At 39.2% G+C, this 20833-nt stretch overlaps 1 protein-coding gene across 7 annotated transcripts in view; it reads left to right on the forward strand.

Moving 5' to 3' along the window:
* Positions 1 to 20833, forward strand: part of cfap47 (cilia and flagella associated protein 47) — a 411656-nt gene that overhangs the window by 299772 nt on the left and 91051 nt on the right. For all 7 annotated transcript variants that reach the window (XM_003218926.3, XM_062977173.1, XM_062977171.1 and 4 more), the window contains 3 exons: positions 1605 to 1716; positions 13894 to 13998; positions 18996 to 19152. In XM_003218926.3, coding sequence (XP_003218974.3) covers positions 1605 to 1716; positions 13894 to 13998; positions 18996 to 19152 — 374 coding nt within the window. The remainder of the gene's footprint in view (positions 1 to 1604; positions 1717 to 13893; positions 13999 to 18995; positions 19153 to 20833) is intronic.

A 20833-nucleotide genomic window follows, 5' to 3' on the forward strand; every position in this document is an offset into this window, starting at 1 on the left:
TAAGAAGTCACATTTTTATTTATTGAAACCATTGTGAAACCATTATAACTCATTCCAAATAAAGTAAACATTGCAAAACTGGGTTACCTTTTCTTTGGAATCCAGACTCTCCCCATCCTCCAAGACTACATTGATTTGCTACATAATTTCCAGTAGTTAAAAAAGCACACACCACATTTTTATAAAAAGTGCAAAATTTGTAATAGTGCACTGGCTGTTCAATTAATATGCATTTTGTTTCATAGCAAACTAAGAATTTTAGGCCCTTGTGTGTTTCAAAATGTGACACAAAGTACTTGTGTTATTTAAATGCTGAAATAATCATGATTATGTTTTCATCGTAAATTCTAAGTTTGCCCAATGCACAGTTGATACATAGGGACAAAGGGTGGAAGTGGAAGGGGGTGGGAGAGCCCACTTTTTAACTGAAGGTATAGAACAGTCATATTTTGTGAGCGCTCACGGTTGCAAGAGAAATTACAGCTCTGTAGCAGTAAATCGCATGCCATTGGAAGAGTTAGTTAATTAAAGGTTTATATTGGCAGCAACTTGCACTGAAGAGAAGGGTGTCATTATTTATGCTTTGGCTATCATTAATTTTTGTCCGGTTTTACCGATAACAGAATCTATGGCTTTTATGGACTCTTAAATATGTAAAATATATGGGTTTTGGTAGAATTTGTCTTTTTTTAATCACTCTGTAGTGACATATAACTAGGAATGTCTATTGTATAACTGCTTTGGGTTCCACACCAGGAAAAAGATGTCATATACAGGCAGTCCCCAAATTACGAACAAAGGTTCTGTAGGTTTGCTCTTAAGTTGAATTTGTATGTAAGTCAGAACAGGTACATTTTAAGTGTAACTCCAACCAAATGTCTGTCTGTCTGTCTGTCTGTCTGTCGATCAATCAATCGATCAATCGATGGATTGATATCTTTGGCTAGCATAGTAAACAGTTAATACCCCTGTGGTGTTTGTTTTGCTGTCTCTGCCCCTGATTTCACCTCACTTTATGTCCCTGTGATAATTGGATTTTGAAAAAAATTGGCTTGTTGTGGAAACAAGGATTGGTGGTAAAGCTTCAGTGGAGACATCTTTTCCCCATGATAACTCTTTCAGGAATGAATTTTCCTTCTGAGTAGTAGATTTCTTTCACTTCCTGTTGTCGCAACTGTCCTTCACTATGAGCCATTTGTAAATCAAAGGTTTGTAACTCGGTGCTTTCTGTAAATGCAATAAATATAATGTAACAATAGATTTATAATTAAATATATTGTAAATCCTGAGGGAGTGGGAATTAATTTGTAAAACAAATGTTTTGTCTCTTTAAGACCTCAGCCTATCCACAGTAAATTAGGTTGATAGCATGATACTAAGTTAATAATGATGATATCTTAGTCTCAAATTTTTAAAGATTGCAGATAGCAAGAGTGAGGTATACTGTATTTGCTAAAGTTATGGGAGAGAGCCAGTGGTAATATGGAAAAACGTACTGGTTGGCAAAAACCATTTTAGCAAACTATTCTATAGCACCAGAATCTTTCAGATATTTATAATGATATCCTGTAATAATAATCAATTTTATTTGTATTTTCTAATAGGTGGGTTCGCCAGAACATTCCTCTGGTTAACCCTACACATGAAATTCTGGAATTGACACCTTTGAACAGCAACCCAAACCACTTTTCAATGGAAATAGACCCTAAAGCCCAAGTAAGTCCTGCTGAAGAACAATGTTTTATCTTCAGGTATGAAAGTGCTCTTTAAGAATGTAACTCTTCCTAAAAAGAAGTTTAGTTTACCGGATTTATGTATTAAGGCAAGGAAAGTGTCTAATCCAATTGACTAGAGAATATAACTGAGACCTAAGATCAAATTCAAAGCCTTTTGAGAAAGAAATAACTGTCTAGACACAGTTTCCTAATTGTATGCTTCAAAAACGTGAACAGTCAAGGTAAATGTCCAAAAACAACATAAAAGGGGGTGGGAGAAGCATTGTATCTCAGTGGAGCATAAAGCAACTTCTTTGAGATAGATTGCAGCAAAATATACAACATGAATCTGAAACTAAACAGTGGAACCACTGTTTAGGCAACAAACATGGCTTATGATAAAAAAGAGAAACACGATGCTAGAAATGAGGAGGCTTTCATCTTAGAAACAAATGTTTATTAGAAGCAATTATTAGAGATGTAAGGAAAATTTCTAGTTTTGTCATAATTATGATGGGTGTAGTCCATGGATTTTGTATTTATCATAGAATCATAGTGTTGGAAGAGACCTCATGGGCAACCCATTCCAACCCCCTGCCAAGAAGCAGGAAATCTCATTCAAAGCACTCCCGACAGATGGCCATCCAACCTCTGCTTAAAAGCCTCCAAAGAAGGAGCCTCCACCACACTCTGGGGCAGAGAGTTCCACTGCTGAACAGCTCTCACAGTGAGGAAGTTCTTCCTAATGTTTAGGTGGAATCTTCTTTCCTGTAGTTTAAAGCCATTGTTCCGTGTCCTAGTCTACAGGGCTGCAGAAAACAAGCTTGCTCCCTCCTCCCTATAACTTCCCCATACATATTTATACATGGCCACCATCATGTCTCCTCTCAGCCTTCTTTTCTGCAGGCTAAACATACCCAGCTCTTTCAGCCCTCCTCGTAGGGCTAGTTCTCCAGACCCTTGATAATTTTAGTTGCCTTCCTCTGGACACCTTCCAGTTTGTCAACATCTCCTTTCAATTGTGGTGCCCAGAACTGGACACAGTATTCCAGGTGTGATCTGACCAAGGCAGAATAGAGGGGTAGCATGACCTCCCTGGATCTAGACACTATACTCCTATTTATGCAGGCCAAAATACCATTGGCTTTTTAAGCCACCGTATCACACTGTTGATTCATGTTTAACGTTGTCTATGAGGACTCCCAAGATCCTTTTCACAGGTACTGCTGTCGAGCCAGGCGTCCCCCATTCTGTATCTTTGTATTTCATTTTTTTCTGCCTAAGTTGAACTTCATTTTGTTAGTTTTGGCCCATCTCTCTAACCCAGTGATTCCCAAAGTGGGCGCTACCATCCCCTGGGGGGCGCTATCGCCCCCCCGGTGGGTGCTGGAGCAATCCACGGGGGCGGTCAGGCACTTGGGAAGAGGCCCCACCCCTCCTATAACCCAGTCCCCCGTGTCCTGGCAGGCACCACAGGCAGGGGTGGTTCAATCAGCCCCCCGGCCCCGCACAGCCTGCCAGGCAGAGGAGGAGGCGAAGAGGCGGCAGCGCAGGGCTTCTTCGCACTTCCCCCCCCTTCCTAGCTTCAGAGGGGTGCTGGGAGGTTCCCAGCGCCCCTCCGAAGCTGGGAAGGTGCAAAGAAGCCCCTCGCCGCCACTGCCTCCGTGCCTGGGCTCCTTTGCCAAGCCAATTCTCCCTGCTCCTGAGGTGCATGCTGCTGTCAGCGGAGTCACTGTTGGAGGGGAGAAAATGCCTCAGCCTCCTCCTCCTCAGGAAGAAGGGGGCAGCGGAGGGCCCCAGGCCAGGACGGAGGAGGAGGAGCAGCGAGGCCGAGGCCAAAGAGGGAGGGAAGGAGGGAGGGGGGGGGGACTGGAGCCCGCGACGGGCCTAGTCTGGGTTCAAAGCAGATAATCTGGGATTTTATTCAGCTGTGTGGAAGGGGCCCAAGTAACATCAAGGTTGTCATTTCCAACAAACACTATTTATTAGAAAAACCAATTTTCTCTTTTTTAAAATGCTCCCATTAGAAAATGCATAAGGATGTGGGTGAACTACAGCTCCCAGAATCATAGCTCAATCATCCCCAACCCCCGCCCCAAGTGTTCAAAGTTGGCCAAGTTGGGTCTGTATGCCAAGTTTGGTTCAGATCCATCATTATTTGGGTTCACACTGCTCTCTGGATGTAGGTGAACTGCCACTCCCCAAAATCAAGAGCAACCCCCCCAACCCCTCCAGTATTTTCTGTTGGTCATATAGATTCAAGGTTGATTAGCATTGAATAGCCTTTCAACTTCAAAGCTTGACTGCTTCCTGCCTAGGGGAATCCTTTGTTGGGATGATTTATTATTATTGTTATTATTATTATTATTATTATTATTATTATTATTATTATTATTATTATTATTATTATTAGGCCTTGCTCCCAGGAAGGTTCCTCCTCTGTGGCCACATATTCTCCACATAGTGTGTATGTCTATGTATATATAAGATATATATATATATATACACACACAAACACATATGCAGGGACCATAAGTGCCATTTGCCATATATATAACACACACACACACACACACACACACACACCTCCCCCCCCCAGCCCTGCATCTTGGATTAGGGAAGAGGCTCAGCCCCGCCCTCTTGAGCAGGAGCCACGCCCACCCCCTAAGCCATGCCCCCCTTTCCAGGGGGCGCTGAGTAATATTTTTTTCTGGAAAGGGGGTGGTAGGCCAAATAAGTTTGGGAACCACTGCTCTAACCTGTTAAGATTGTTATGAATTCTGCTCCTGTCCTCTGGAGTATTAGCTATCCCTTCCAATTTGGTGTTGTCTGCAAACTTGATGATCATGTCTTCTAACCCTTGATCTAAGTCATTAATAAAGATATTGAACCAAAATGGGCCCAGGATGGAATCCTGCTTATGGCACTCCACTTGTCACTTCTTTGGGTTCAGTTCGTTCACTTAGCCAATTACAGTTTTGTCCAGCCCACATTTGACAAGTTTGTTTGCCAGAAGGTCATGGGGGACCAAAGGCCGTACTGAAATCCAGATAGGCTACATCCACAGCATTCCCTGCAGCTACCCAGCTTGTAACTCTATCGAAAAAAGAGATCAGATTAGTTTGGCAAGACTTGTTTTTGATAAAGATGTGTTTCTTGTTTTTTTGAGACTAATAGTAAGTCCAAAACAATAATTTGTGTTTATTTTGAAAGACAAAAGTAAGCAAATGCAGTAAGCATGTGTGAGAATATTCCTGGAAAACATTAATCCAGAGAGTTGAATAGAATTTGTCATGGAAGATCTTATCTGTTTGTCATTCAAAAGGTGATGGACTGAAACCTATTTGGGGTCTTTTGTTGCCATGGCAATGAGATCCAATGAGCTTAAAAGATAAGAATAACATTATCCAACAACTTTTAAAAATAATTTGATTGAAAAATTTCAGGCTGAATATTGCAAAATTATGGTTAATCCTTATTTTTGCAGTATTATATCATTAATAATGATGATGGATTAGCTTCCAATAATAAACTGGACAAGATGAACACAGGAAGACAATCTTTTAACCCCAGAGACAGTTTGTGATGTATAGAAGTCTCAATTTATTATCATTAACTCTAATCCATCTCAGGGCTAATGATCTGACCAAAATATAGATGAGCTTGTTAAAGCGGTTCCCAAATCTTTTTACAGCAAATAATATAATGAGTCAAGATTATAGAGCTTGGCTACTTGCACAAACACTTGTGAAATGATTAATACTATCATAGATCGTAGTTATTTTTTACTTATGCTATAACGAGGTGATTAATATACTGAAGATTGAAAATACTGAATAAAGTAAATGAAAGCAATTTTATTTGCCTAGCTTTCCGTTGTATGATTCAGACATATTAAGCATTAGGCATGTTTACTTCTTCAATGTTTTCAAGCATGAGACTATGAAAGTGAAAGCTGAATTTATTGACTTACACAAGAAGCTCCTTTGAGAAGATCCTTTAATGCAAAATTCTTCAGCTGGAGTTAGTGTCGGAAAAGTTACCTTTAATAATAATAATAATAATAATAATAATAATAATAATAATAATAATGGCTAACAACTGGAAGAACATACCTGATACAAAAGGATCCAGCAAAAGGAGCAGCACCAGGAAACTACAGGCCAATAACATGTCTGCCCACTATGTTTAAACTACTGATTGGCATCATAGCTGACAAAATTCAAGATTATCTTGAAGAAAAAAACATCTTGCCAGATGAACAGAAAGGCAACATACGGAAAAGCAGGGGCACAAAAAACCAGTTATTAATTGACAAAATGATTCTGGAGAACTGTAAAAGCTGAAAAGCTAATCTTCACATGACGTGGATTGACTACAAATAGGCCTTTGACTCACTCCCACACAGCTGGATCATCAAGTGCCTGGACGCCATTGGGATTAGTAAAAACGTTGGTATTGAATACATGATGGAGCACTGGAAAACTGAACTGTTTGTTGGAAATGAAAGCTATGGACTTGTCAACATCAGAAGAGGAATTTTCCAGGGAGAATCATTGTCCCCTCTGCTTTTCATTATTGCCATGATCCCTCTGTCAACAACCTTACAAAAAACAAATCTCAGCTATCAAACATCTAAGAAATCTCACAAAATTTTGCATCTGATGTACATGGATGACCTGAAGCTGTATGGGAAAACAGAAACTGAAATCCAGTCTCTGACTAACACTGTCCGAATTTTTAGCACTGATTTCAGTTTGAGTTTGGTTTGAGTTTGGTTTGGAGAAATGTTCGACAGTGGCATTGAAGAAGGGAAAAATCATTGAAAGTGAGGGCATAAATATGCCTAATGGCCAAACAATAAAGTGTCACCAGCCAAAGGCCTATAAATATCTGGACAACATCAAGCATGAACATGTGAAAACTGTGGTCAGCAAAGAATACACACAAAGGGTCAGAAAAATTCTCAAAAGCAAGCTCAATGGAGGCAACACCATCAAGGCCATAAACACCTGGGCCATACCTGTCATACGATATACGGCTGGCATTATAAACTGGACACAGGTGAAACTGGACAATTTGGACAGAAAAACAAGAAAACTCATGACCATTTATCAATCACTGCACCCCCGCAGTGATGTTGACCGGCTATATCTGCCTAGAAGATCAGGTGGCAGAAGACTCTTACAAGTAAAACAAGCAGTCAAAGAAGAAGAACATGCCCTGGCAGAATATGTAAAGCAAAGTGAAGAACCTGCTTTGATTGAAGTCAAAAATCAGAAACTCCTCAAAGCACAGCAGACAAAAAGACCAGTACAAGAAAACCACACTACAAACTAGAGCTGACAGCTGGCATAACAAAGCATTGCATGGAAAGTTCCTTGACAAAATGGAAGGAAAAGTTGATAAGGAGAAGACCTGGCTATGGATCACAAATCAGACCCTGAAGAAGGAGACAGAAGGCCTGATCCTTGCAGCCCAGGAGCAAGCCATCAGAACAAATGCAATTAAGGCCATGATTGAAAAATCAGCTGATGACCCAAAATGCAGACTGTGCAAGGAAGTTGACAAAATTATTGATCATATCCTCAGCTGCTGTAAGAAAATCGCACAGACAGACTACAAACAGAGGCACAACTATGTGGCCCAAATGATTCATTGTAACTTATGCCTCAAGTACCACCTCCCAGCAGTAAAGAACTTGTGAGATCACAAACCTGCAAAAGTATTGGAAAATGAGCACGCAAAGATACTGTGGGACTTCTGAATCCAGACTGACAAAGTTCTGGAACACAACACACCAGACATCACAGTTGTGGAAAAGAAAAAGGTTTGGATCATTGATGTTGCCATCCCAGGTGACAGTCGCATTGACGAAAAACAACAGGAAAAACTCCGCCGCTATCAGGACCTCAAGAATGAACTTCAAAGACTCTGGCAGAAACCAGTGCAGGTGGTCCCGGTGGTGATCGGCACATTGGGTGCCGTGCCAAAAGATCTCAGCTGGCATTTGGAAACAATAGACATTGACAAAATTACGATCTGCCAACTGCAAAAGGCCACCCTACTGGGATCTGCGCTTATCATCCGAAAATACATCACACAGTCCTAGACACTTGGGAAGTGTTCGACTTCTGGTTTTGTGAAATGAAATCTAGCATATCTATCTTGTTTACTTTGTCATAATAAAATAATAATAATAATTCTTACCCACCTCTTCATGCAGCTTGAGGTGGATTGCAACACAATTAAAAAACATGAACAATGCAAAAATTCAACAAATATACATATTTCTATAGCAGATCCTCATTCAAACTACATTTCTATAAATACATATTAAAATAGTATTTATTTATTTATTTATTTATTTACAGTATTTATATTCTGCCCTTCTCACCCCGAAGGGGACTCAGGGCGGATCACAATGTACACATACATGGCAAACATTTAATGCCATATGAACATGGAGACAGAGACAGAGGCACAGAGGCAATTTAACCTTCTCCAGTTTCCAGCTTCCTGAGGGTATGCTCGATTCTGGCCACAGGGGTAGCAGCTGCTTCATCATCCACTGTGACGCCAAGACCTTGGATAACTTCCTCAATACACAAAACAGACATCAAACAAAGGACATGAGTTTAAGTTTCATAGTTAAAAACTGTTTGTTGTCACATCTATTCAACTGAAATGTTGCTCAGGGGCATTGCATTTGTTGAAATGAGCTTTAGTCTATGAAAACTTATGTCATGGGACATTTGGTGATATATAGAGAACCATAGAACTCTTCACTGTTATCCCATAATGAGTCTGATTGAATATTTGGTGAAATTTCCAAAAATGACCTCCTCTCTCCCCCAAAAAATCATGTTTAGCAATAATAATATTTATCAAACCAAACATTAACTGTTGCTACTTTAAATGCATTACTTTCAGAACATGTGATCTCATGCTTGACTCATTCTGGTGTGTGGACTGCTGGTGAGATTTATCCAAAGCATCTACTGTGCTTTGGATAATGGAAACATATCCAGATGGATCCCCCCGTGGTGCAGTGGGTTAAACCCTTGTGCCAGCAGACTGCTGATTTGAAGTTTGGGTTGCTGATTTGAAGGTTTCTAGTTTAAATCCAACCTGGGGAGAGCACGATGAGCTCCCTCTGTCAGCTCCAGACATGAAAGAAACCTCCCACAAGGATAGTGAAATATCTAAAATATCAGGGCGTCTCCTGGGCAACGTCCTTGCAGATGACCAATTCTCTCACACCAGAAGCAACTTGCAGTTTCCTAAGTTGCTCCTGACACACACAAAAAAATGGAAACCATAGTTTGATATTAAGAGTGTATGTTTTGTGTGCAGACAGTAACAGATTCTGTCTTTCAGTATTTTTTAAATAGTCTTTATAAAATATTGGAAAAGACCTAATAATAATATTAATATTTTTTTTATTTTCTGCCTGACTCTTCTTGAAGCTCAAGGTGGTTAAAAACATGTATATTGTTCTCATAATTAGGCTACATTAATATTAAATTGTAGATTTTCTTGTGAACACTGCCTCACATTTGAAGGCTACAACAAGCTAAATATATACTTTTATCACATCAATACATGAAAGATCCTGAATGAAATGGAGGCTATATGTGCACTTGCTGAAGCAAAAATGAGTTCATTCTTGTCTATTAACTTTTTAAGTTAGTTTCTTTGCTCATATGTTATTATAATGTGATTATAATGTTAGAATAATAGACAAAATTCAGGATTTTTATAATTGGAGAAAATGCTTTATTTTGTATTTATATGCTATAGTGTACATTTTCCGATTCATTATTTAATATTTATATAAAAGATATTAAATAGTATTAAATAAGCAAAAGCTGTCAGTAAGTAATAATTTTACCAATCACTATTCATAGCGCTATGGTTTTGATTTCATTATACTATTAACTTAGTGTAGATGGATATTGGGGAGAGCTCTAACAGGTACATGCATTATGTGATTAGATCATCACCAGAGAAATTGATTAAACTTAATGATAATGAATTTTGACTCCTGCAGCCTGAATATGAACTGTCCTGGCAGTTTAATACAGCCTTCCTATTTCAGCTTTGCTAATTCATTACCAGATGCTAAAATGCCACCACTATTCATGCCACATTATCTGTAAAGGCACATTAAAAATAAATTACCTAATTGTACTTTGTGAAAGTGTTCACTCCCCAATGCCTTAGTCCTCAGCACTGCACATGTGAATTTCAAACACTACCACTTCTGCTTCGTTCTTTAAGTACGTTGGCTTTGAGCATTTTCAGTAATCAGCCAGCTGCCACCTTTTGCTTGAAGAGAACCTTCAAAGTGCAGAAGACTTTCGTTACTAATTGAAGTCGTATGACACCCGCCTCTTTAGCATTCATTACAGGAGTGTGCATGTGTTGACATATAGAAATGCTTCTTAAAAATACACTGTTTTCAAGTATTGACCTGATAATTGTCTTTATCCTAGATCATTGTTGGATGTTTTTTTTTCTTTGAAAGCTCTTATCACAGCATCCAGAGAATTATTTTTTGGAATGTCATTTTCTATATAACAGAAATAAGACCTTGGATATCTGTGGTTAACTGCAGCATGATAATTTTCAAAAGTAGAGGACTGATGCAGAACATCTAATTTTGTAGTGAATATAAAACTTGGTCTCCTTGGAGTATGAGTATGAATGAATGTTGGTGAGCGTCGGGATGGGATCTGTGCATCAGAGTGCAAGAAAGTGTGCCCCAAGCAGGAGACTGAAGGACGTTAGGTATAGATCTGTCTATGCATTGCTTCAGGACCAGACTCTTGCCAAAAGAAAAAAAAACTGCCATGTAACTAGGCCAACCTTCATAAAAGCATCTTGAATAACAAGAAGCAAGAACCATTTTACGTGGTAAGACCAAAGTGCTGCAAAGAGCCTTGAGTTTGTCCTATATTTTGTATTTAGGCCTAAGGGGGATTTCATGGATTCCAGCAATATTATTATGAATTTGGACTTTGCTGGGTGTTGCCAGTCTATATTATCAGTATTTACTGGCTGTCAGCTAAGAAGATTAGGGTTATTAACCAGAGCTTGCAATGCTAATACAAGAAACCTAGCTCATATCAAGATTTGTTTATCTGTTTGTTCGTTTGGAGTGTTTCTGTGTCTCCTCCTGAAGTAGTGAACAAATAAAAATTTTTTTTAGAAGTACTAGATGTAAAAATTGTACATTGAAATGTTCTCTAGAATGTTTTTAAAATAGTCCAGAGGGAATCCTATCTTATAATGCAGAAATAAAAATAATTAACTACAGATTATATTTAGTGATTTTTTTTTTTTAAAAAAAAGACATAGCTGTGTTAGTCTGGAATATAACAGTGCAACAAGGATCTTGTAGCTTCTTATGAGACCGAGAGAACAATGTTGGCAGCAGAAGCTTTTATAGATTAAGGGCCTGCCTACACAGGTCTCAAATCTTGAATTGGGCAAGAACTTGCTCCTGGGCACTGAGATGATATACAGTGACTTTAAGACTCTAATGCAGTGTAAAACCAGTTAACCCAGTTTTACCCTGCGCTAGCAGAAGTCAGAGAATGCTTGGCCCTGAAATTTAAACTGCTTAATGAAGGAGCTTAGTCTCAGCATTTTTTTCAGATTCAGGAAAACTTGGCATCAGAGCTGTAATATCATTTATATATGTCTCATATAGACCTCATCACATTAAGGCAATGAAATGGATGAAAATGTTTTGTTCAGTAGAGTTTCATTTTTTATTAAATGGTTAAATTCCTTACCTTCGCCACACTTCCATGCAACTTAGTATGGTCTCTGCAGTCTTTGAGTAAATTTCTCACCACATTACAGATCTGAGACTCCCCCCACCAAGTGACATTATCTAGGGCCCCATCAGCACTGCCATATAATCCAGCTTCCGAAACTGTTTATTTTTGGCTGCCGTTTATTTTCCGAGCCCAATTCAAGGTGCAGGTTATTACCTACAAAGCCCTAAACGGTTTGGGACCCGCCTACCTTTGTGACAGCATCTCCCCCTAGGAACCTGCACAGTCTCTTCGCTCGTCGGGGGAGGCCCTCCTCTTGATCCCACCACCCTCGCAGTCGCGGTTGGTGGGGACTAGGGAGAGGGCCTTCTCCGTTGTGGCCCCTCGTCTCTGGAACTCGCTCCCCAAGGATATCAGGCAGGCCCCTACCCTCCTCACCTTCCGGAAGAGCCTGAAAACTTGGCTCTTCCAACAGGCCTTTGGAGACTGATCTCCACAGTAGGTTAAATCGTTGCCATTTAGGAATAGTCCCTTCTATACGCCTTCCCCGGCACGTTAATGGGAATGATTAATGGGTAACCAACCCTCCCCCCCCCCCCCCCCCCGTTGATACTGATATAATTGCACTTTTGGCCCAGTATATTTTGGAGCCAACCCTAGATTTTATCATTATATTTATATGTGATTTTATGACATGTTTTATTGTTTTGTTGTTGTTGTTGATTCATTTGTTTTATTGCTTTGTTTTTTTTAATTATTAATGTTCGGGCTTGGCCCCATGTAAGCTGCCCCGAGTCCCTTCGGGGAGATGGGGCAGGGTATAAAAATAAAATAATAATAATAATAATAATTATTATTATTATTATTATTATTATTATTATTATTATTATTATTATTATTATTATCCCAGAGATCCGGATACTTGGATCATTGCAGAATTGCAGCCAGGCTTTGAAACTGCAAGGCTATTCAATCCTAACCAAGGTGGCCAGTTGCTAAATTCCCACTTGCCTCTGATAATAATGAGATAATGCTTCTGGAACATGGCCAAACAGCCCTGAAAGAGCTTAGTGTTTAAATGAACTCAGTGGGCCTTATTTCCAAGGAGTTTTATCTTGATGTGACAATTGCAACAATCCCACTTGCCTCTGAGGATGCCTGCCACAGATGTGCATCCAGGCTTTGAGGCAGCAGGGCTATCCCCCCCCCCTTTCTCCCTTCCCCCCTTCTCTCTCTTTCTGACAGCTATCAGCTGCCTTCCTCCCCTCCTCTCTCTCTCTCTCTCTCTCTCTCTCTCTCTCTCTCTCTCTTTCCCTCCATGACAGTGATGCATCCAGTGCCTCCCCCCTCCCCTCATTCCCTCTCTGGAAGGGAGGGAGGGACCTGGAAAGGCTTTTTAAAAAGAAAGAAATGGTTTTGGCAACTTGCTCTGTGAGGAAAAGGTAAAGGCTGTGGAACTCTTTTTACCGGGGAGGGTGGTTTAGCTCCTCCCACAACTTCCCCTCCCACATTTTCAACAAAGGACACTACATTACAGAAAAGGCCAAACTTCCAGATGATTTCAAAAAATCAAGTTCCCCACCACCTTCTGAAACGTTGGAAAGATTGCTGGCAACCACGCTGAAAAGTACACAAGGAATGCTCTCTTCTACACTTGGAGCCAAACTAATGTGGTGGGAGCAGTGGCTTACTGGATTTTAAGTGTAGCACTCAGTGGAATTTAGTACATGTGATTAAGTGGACAGATATGTTGATTGGATATTTGGCAATGAGTTGAGATTGTACTGTGTGATTTTATTTTTGGATTTAGAGACTGTCTCTTTCCTGAGAAAGCTTTAAACAGCTTTATTGCCATATCATTGAACCCTTTGCCTTTTCTCATGTACTTCTAGGTCAAACCTTTGGAATGTAAAGTGAATAAATCACATCATGATACTTCTATGAGCCCATATGATTGTGCATAACTGTAAACATACATTCAAGAAAAATTAATGTGCAAAAATATACTGTAGATTGCCTTTTAAGAATGTGCAGCATATGAAACATTAAAACATATCTTCAATTTGGAGGGTGGGGAGATAAAGATGAAATAGATGTTTGTGAACTGAAAAACTGAAGCTCTGTTTCTTTCATCCCTCTTCCACTTCCTCCTTTGTGGCTAGCAACACAACGTTCTGAGTTTCTAGGGAATAAGCGTGCTGTGACTGCCACTAAGCACTGTTTATAGCAATGCACTTTATCAGTCTTAGCAGATCCTACATGCTAAGACTGGAGAAGGCATATGCTGGGACACATTCATTACATAAACATCAACATTATCGATATGAAGCACAAGGAAAAAACTGGCTCTTTTAAAAAAGCATTGAATTTTTTTTCTTGTATCATTTCAGCTTATTGTCCCTCCTCATTCCACTGTTGACGTACCTGTTCAGTTTTGTCCTTCTTCTCTAGGAAGAACCAATCATACTGGAAGAATTTGTTTCGAATGTCCACAGGTATGGCTACACAGTACTTTATGATGTGTGAAATGTAACCTGACATTGGGATAAATTATGGTACAGTCCAATATATCGATTGGCAATACCAGTCTAATGTGCTTGAAAATTCTAACCAACGATCTTAAAAACACAACTTTCTAATGAGTTGAATTTTAAAAATGAAATATCTAATCATATTCATGTCCTTCACCTTACTAAAAAAAATCACTGAAGACGAAACAGAAGCACTCATATTGTGACACAGATACCATAATGTCAGCAAATGGGTTGTGCTTGAGTGAAATTTCACTTTATCAATATGCATATTATTTTTTCCCTGTTAGTATATCTAATTTTGAAAGGGATTCTGTTTTGTAAAACACTTTATCCAAATACCAGGTGAGATGCTTCACATGTTATTCTGTGCAAAAACAATGGAAAGGTATCTAGTAGCACCTTTGAAATGGAGAAGAAGTTGGTAGCATAAACTTTTGTAAGTAGAGTTAACTCTACTTCATCAGAACCATGGAGTGAAACGTTTTACAAGCAAGAAGTGACTTATTACTTAATTCACAACTCAGTTCTACTGCCTATTCCATAGTCACCTACCTTGCAGTAAGCCTAACCGAACACAATAGAATTTGATGAGTAGACATATTTAGGGTGGTATTGTTAGTATAGTTTCATTTCACTGATTTTCATATATGTACAGACAGTCCCCAAATTATGAACAAAATAGGTTCTGTAGGCTTGTTCTTAAGTTGAATTTGTTTGTAAATTGGAACAGATACATTTTTCAGCATAACTCCAGCTCTATCTATCCATCCATCCATTCATCCATCCATCCATCTTTGGCTAGCATAGGGAAGGGTTAACAACCCCGTAGTGTTCGTTTTGCTGTCTGCTCGATTCATAACCTTTCTGTCCCTATGATAATTAGATTTTGAAAAAAAAAATTGGCTTGTTGTGGAAACAAGGATTGATGGTAAAGCTTCAGGAGTAGATTTCCCTTCTGAGGGGTAGATTTCTCTCACTTTCCGCTGTCTCAATCCTGTTCTGAACTATGAGTCATTTGTAACTCAGGGATTGCCTGTAAAGTGAAGGGACTGTTGACCATTCATGAAACTGCATGAAATATTTATGAAACATTAATTTTAAAAACAGAATCATTTAATGCTCCTATTATTTATTTACTGTTTATTTATTACAGTTACAAATTGTCCAATATCCAATTTGTTTTTTGGTGGTGTGGTGGAGGCAGTATAAATAGGATTGGACTCATCACTCTATATAAGGTCATTTGTCCTATGGTGTTCTAACTCCCATGCCCACCTCATTTAAAGATATTTTAACCTCCTAGGTTCTATTTGCCCCTATTAGAATGATGTAAAATGCTTACACTAATTTTAAATCTGTTCTCTCTCCAGGAACTTTTCAAAACAGGATAGGACTCAGATCCTAAATTTAATTTTGTTATCTGCAGTTAACATTGCCTTAAAATCTAACCACAGAAGGTTAATTCAATTTGTAAAGGAGACTGTTTAGATTGTTCTTCCTTCTCTTGTGTTTATTGGAAAAGGGGGAAAAGGTAAAGCAAAGTGCTAGCATTTTTTGTATGGATGGTCTAACCTCAAGGACAGTTTGAGACGATAAAATGTTATTACTCTCTCTAAAACCATAATAGCTCACAGAACTCTGGTCAATAAATTAAAAGTTTGGTTCTTTATAAAATACCAAACCAATGAAACACGTAAATAATTCACAAAAACATTTCAGGTTGAAATTGAGTTCTGGAGACTTGATGCTTTTTTTTTTGTTGACGTGTATCTTTCCTGTCAACTAGTGGCAAATCTCCAAGATTTTATCTCAGCCAAACCTTTAATCAATATCTCATCCTTTCACCTGCAATGTCCAGTCCTATCAACCTTTCAGTATTTTGCCATAACCTTTGTGACTTGTCTTTGCTCTTTTCATCCCTAAATCATTTGAAACCAACTTGTCCACAGCATTTCTAAAGGCAATGCTACTAGACTATGATCACATTGGTAAAAAGTAACTTGAGAATATTTCACTCTTTTCTTATTTGCAACAAGGTAATGCTGAGATTTATGGCAAAGCCCTTCAGAGATTTTTTTTTTTACAATATATATAAAAAGCACAGCAAAACTTAAACCTTAAAAATGACATTGATTTTCTTTCCTTGATTTCAGTGATTAAATGCTTCTGCACTGATACTTTAATCCATCTCAAAGATGAATAGCAGAACTAATCTAAAATCAACTAATGGTAGCTCTTTGTAGGACAAGCAGTAACTATTTCTGATTGTGCTTCATTTCTGAATTGAGAGAAACGACTCTGGATTATTATCATCTGCTTCATTTGTTTCTGCTTTTGAGTTGTGCGAAGAACTCTCTTTGATATGAATTTGAACTCAAGCTATAATCACTTTACTCTTGTTTTTTTTATTACCTAAATTAATTTTGTTGGAACAGCACAACTGAAATGCCAGGTTGAATATAATGTTTCCTCCACATGTTAATATCTTGATGTTGCCTAGTCCTCTCAGCAAACTGGTAACATAAGTAGGTAATGGAATGAAACCAATAGTGCTTTGAAAAGTTAGAAGTGAAATGGATCTGTTATTTCATCCTATCATGTATCCTTTATTTAGATTCTTTCCAAAATATTCTGCTTAATATGCAGCTTTGAATAATGCATCTTCTCAAATATATAGGAACTTCAAAAAAACTAGTAGAAAAAGTAATCAAAATACTGGATTGACTTCTCCTAATTAACACTTGGTTAGTTAATTAAGTGCCAGTTAAAAACAACAATTGTGAGATATGAAGCTTTTTTGCAAAAATAAGTCTGACTACATTATTTGAACATCGGGTTGTTGCCTATGTAAACTTTTGAATTCGGATTGTTAATATTGTTGTCTTGCACTTTATATTTTTATTCAAGTCTTGAATTATTTTTATCCACTTTCTTGGTATGCTTTCAGATTAGTCATTTGTATTATTTCCTGTCTTTGAAGTAACAAACTAATATCATTGTATAAATCCCACTACATTTTGTAGGGCTTATTTCTTAAGAAGGACTGTTGCATGTATGTCTCTAGAAACACTCAGTTCTTAATGAAATGATATTATGTACATTTTGATGAAGTATATGTACATACTTCATATTTGGCAAATTCCAGATCGAAGTAGAGAGAGAACTAGTGAATATCCAGATTAAAGCAGGACTCCTATAAAATGGATTGAAGCTGAGCCAGAAAATGCCCTGAAGCATTTTAAGGGATTTATAGCCAGCAGAGAATAGAAGTTGTAATAGTGTCTCTGCAAAAAAAATTAGGAAACTATCAAACCATAGAGATTACTCCTGCACATGTCTCCTTGTGCCTCTTCACTAAAATCTTTTTAAAATGTTCTTTCTTAAAAGATTTTATCCAGAAGATCTTATCCAATTCTGTAAAATAAAATAAAATCTTAGCAGCTTCTTTCTTTTTAAAAGTATAAATGCATGTAGCATAAAGCTTTCATCTATTTGTTTGATGTTTGCTGCTGCTGCTCAGTCGTTTAGTCATCTCCGACTCTTCGTGACTGCATGGACCAGTCCACGCCAGAGCTCCCTGTCGGCCATTACCGCCCCCAATTCCTTCAAGGTCAAGCCAGACACTTCAAGGATGCTGTCCATCCATCTTGCCCTTGGTCGGCCTCTCTTCCTTTTTCCTTCCATTTTCCCCAGCATCGTGATCTTTTCCAAGCTTTCCTGTCTCCTCACGATGTGGCCAAAATACTTCAGCTTTGCCTCTAATATCCTTCCCTCCAGTGAGCATCCGGGCATTATTTCCTGGAGGATGGACTGGTTGGATCTTCTTGCAGTTCAAGGCACTCTCAGGATTTTCCTCCAGCACCAGAGTTCAAAAGCATCTATCTTCCTTTGCTCAGCCTTCCTTATGGTCCAGCTCTCGCATCCATAGGTTACTATGGGGAATACCATTGTTTTGACTATGTGGACCTTTGATGTTTGTCAGGTATAAACCCACATGCAAGGGACTACTATATCTGCAAATGTCATCCAATTTTGACAAAACAACATGGATTACCAAATCATGATTTGGATTTTGATCCAGGTTGAATTGTGAATTAGTCTGAGATTTATCTGGCTATTTTCTGAATAACCAAATTGGTGTTTAAACCAAATTGTGTGTTGAGTAGGCATCCCAGCTGTTCTGGTTTCCTTAAAAAGGAACATTTACATTGTCATTTATAATCACTATACAGTAGAATATCCAGAGAACAATTTATTTGGTTTCAAGTTATAGTACTGTTTTTTTAAAACCTTGTGCATAATGCAATGTGACATAGCTACTCCATGCAAAATCTGATGTAATATTTCTTACCTTTTGATATGGCCTTTTTGAACAAAGCAAGCCGATACACTGTGTTATGTGTTTCTTATGTCAACACCCCCGGTGGCGTAATGAGGTAAAGCCTTGTAACCTGAAGGTTGTGTTGCTGACCTAAAGGCTGCCAGGTTCGAATCCCACCTGGGGAGAGCGTGGATGAGCTCCCTCTATCAGCTCCAGCTTCATGTGGGGACATGAGAGAAGCCTCCCACAAGGATGGTAAAAACATCAAAAACATCCGGGCGTCTCCTTGCGGACGGCCAATTCACTCACACCAGAAGCGACTCAGTTTGCTCCTGACACGAAAAAAAAGTCAACAGTGGAGATGGGAAAAGCACCTTCCAAATAAGTAAGATTGAAAACTGAACCATAAAAATTTTGTAATATTTCGATGTTATTATTATATCGAATATTGCATACTGGATATGAAAAAGTCCCACAGATCTCTACATTTCCAGCAGAGTTCCTCTGTGTGTACCAGTGCCACTTGACTGGGGCTATTACGCTTTAATTTAAATTTCCAATTTCCAGAAGTATAGAAAAAGAATTACATTGAAATTTGCTACTTAAAATGCCAATATTTCTATTTTTTTTCCTGCAGCTTGAGGAATGGGAATTTTTCTTGTCTGGTGTTGGTCTGATTCCTCAGCCAATGGACCCAGCTAGTGTAAGTTCTTGTGTTGGTCACCATTCCTCAATCATCATAAACTTCAAGAATCCTACATACGAAGATGTAACGGTAGATGTTATTATCACAGGTACAGTAATTCACTTTTATTGTTGTGTAATTCAGTAGTTTATTTATTCAAATAGTATGGATTAATTATTAACTTACTTTACTTAGGCGATCCCTCATAGATCGAGGATTATGGTCCTCCAGTTGTGGGGTCTTGGGGGTGGGTCCATAGGTGGCTGAAGAGACCTATTCTTGATCCGCATATTTTCCCACAGTGGAGACATTGGTTTCCAAGTGGAAGACGGTTCTGGTAATCTTTCGTTTAGGTAATCCCTCGTAGTTTGAGGATGATGGTCCTCCAGGTGTAGTGTCTTGGTGGTGGATGCGTAGGTGGCTGTGGAGACCGATTGTTTACCCGCATGTTCTCCTGCAGAGAAGACATCAGTTTCCAGATGGAAGGTGGTCCTGGTCAGGGTTGACTTGACGCACTTTCCTCTTGGCACGTTTCTCCCTTAAGCTCTCCATTCGTGCCTCTTCGAATTCTGCAGCACTGCTGGTCACAGCTGACCTCCAGCTAGAGTGCTCAAGGGCCAGGGCTTCACAGTTCTCAGTGTCTATGCCACAATTGCTAAGGTTGGCTTTAAGCCCATCTTTAAATCTCTTTTCATGTCCACCAACATTCCGTTTCCCATTCTTGAGTTGTGGGTAGAGTAACTGCTTTGGGAGATGGTGATTGGGCATTCGTACAATGTGGGCAGTCCAGCAGAGTTGATGGTGTAGGAGCATTGCTTCAGTGCACTGACATTTGTCTGCCTGTCTTCCCAAGAGATTTGCAGGATTTTTTGGAGGCAACGCTGATGGAATTGCTCCAGTAGTTGAGTGTGACGTCTGTAGACCGTCCATGTTTCGCAGGTGTATAGCAGGGTTGGGAGGACAATGGCTTTATAAACGAGCACCTTGGTATCTCTATGGATATCCCGATCATCAAGCACTCTCTGCTTCATTCAGAAAAATGCTGCACTCGCAGAGCTCAGGCAGTGTTGTATTTTAGTGTCAATGTTGACTTTTGTGGAGAGGTGGCTGCCAAGGTAGCGGAAATGGTCAACATTTTCTAATGTTACACCCTTAAGATGTATTTCTGGCCTTGCAGAGGGATTGGCTGGTGCCTGCTGGAAAAGCACTTTGGTTTTCTCGATATTCAGTGAGTGTTGCATCCCAAAGCAGCATGAACACTCAAAAAACAGACCGGAGCCAATATAACACACAAGCCATTTATTGAAGCGGAGTATATATCTATGCGGAATTAAGGCAGAAAGTCAGAGTAAGAAATAGTTCTTTATATATAGCCAATTGTAGTTCAGAAATGTCCAAATTGTAATCCACAAATGAAAACTCGATAGTTTCCTCCAAGAAATCAAAGTTTGTCCATGAAACAATAGCAGGAACACAGTGCTGCAAATCTGCAAACTCCAAATCCACTCAAAAAGTCTTGTAGCAGGAGCAAAAAAGCAAGGTAAACAAGGCAGAGTCAATCTCGATTCAGAAACAAGGAAATCTTGGTACAAGGAGAGGTCTACTTGGGAGTTGCGGCACGGCGCTGCTCACCTGGAACTGGGAATTCGACACGGAAACAGGAGACAAGGCAAGGAGCTGGAAACTGGAACCTCTTCCGAGGAAAGACAAAGTTGACACCACAATGACAATACAGTGAGGGGCACTTTTAAAGAATCCCAAGTCTGCAAAATTAAGCAGTATAGGACCCA

This window comes from Anolis carolinensis, chromosome 3 (genome assembly GCF_035594765.1).
Source record: "Anolis carolinensis isolate JA03-04 chromosome 3, rAnoCar3.1.pri, whole genome shotgun sequence".
Lineage (NCBI taxonomy): Eukaryota > Metazoa > Chordata > Lepidosauria > Squamata > Dactyloidae > Anolis > Anolis carolinensis.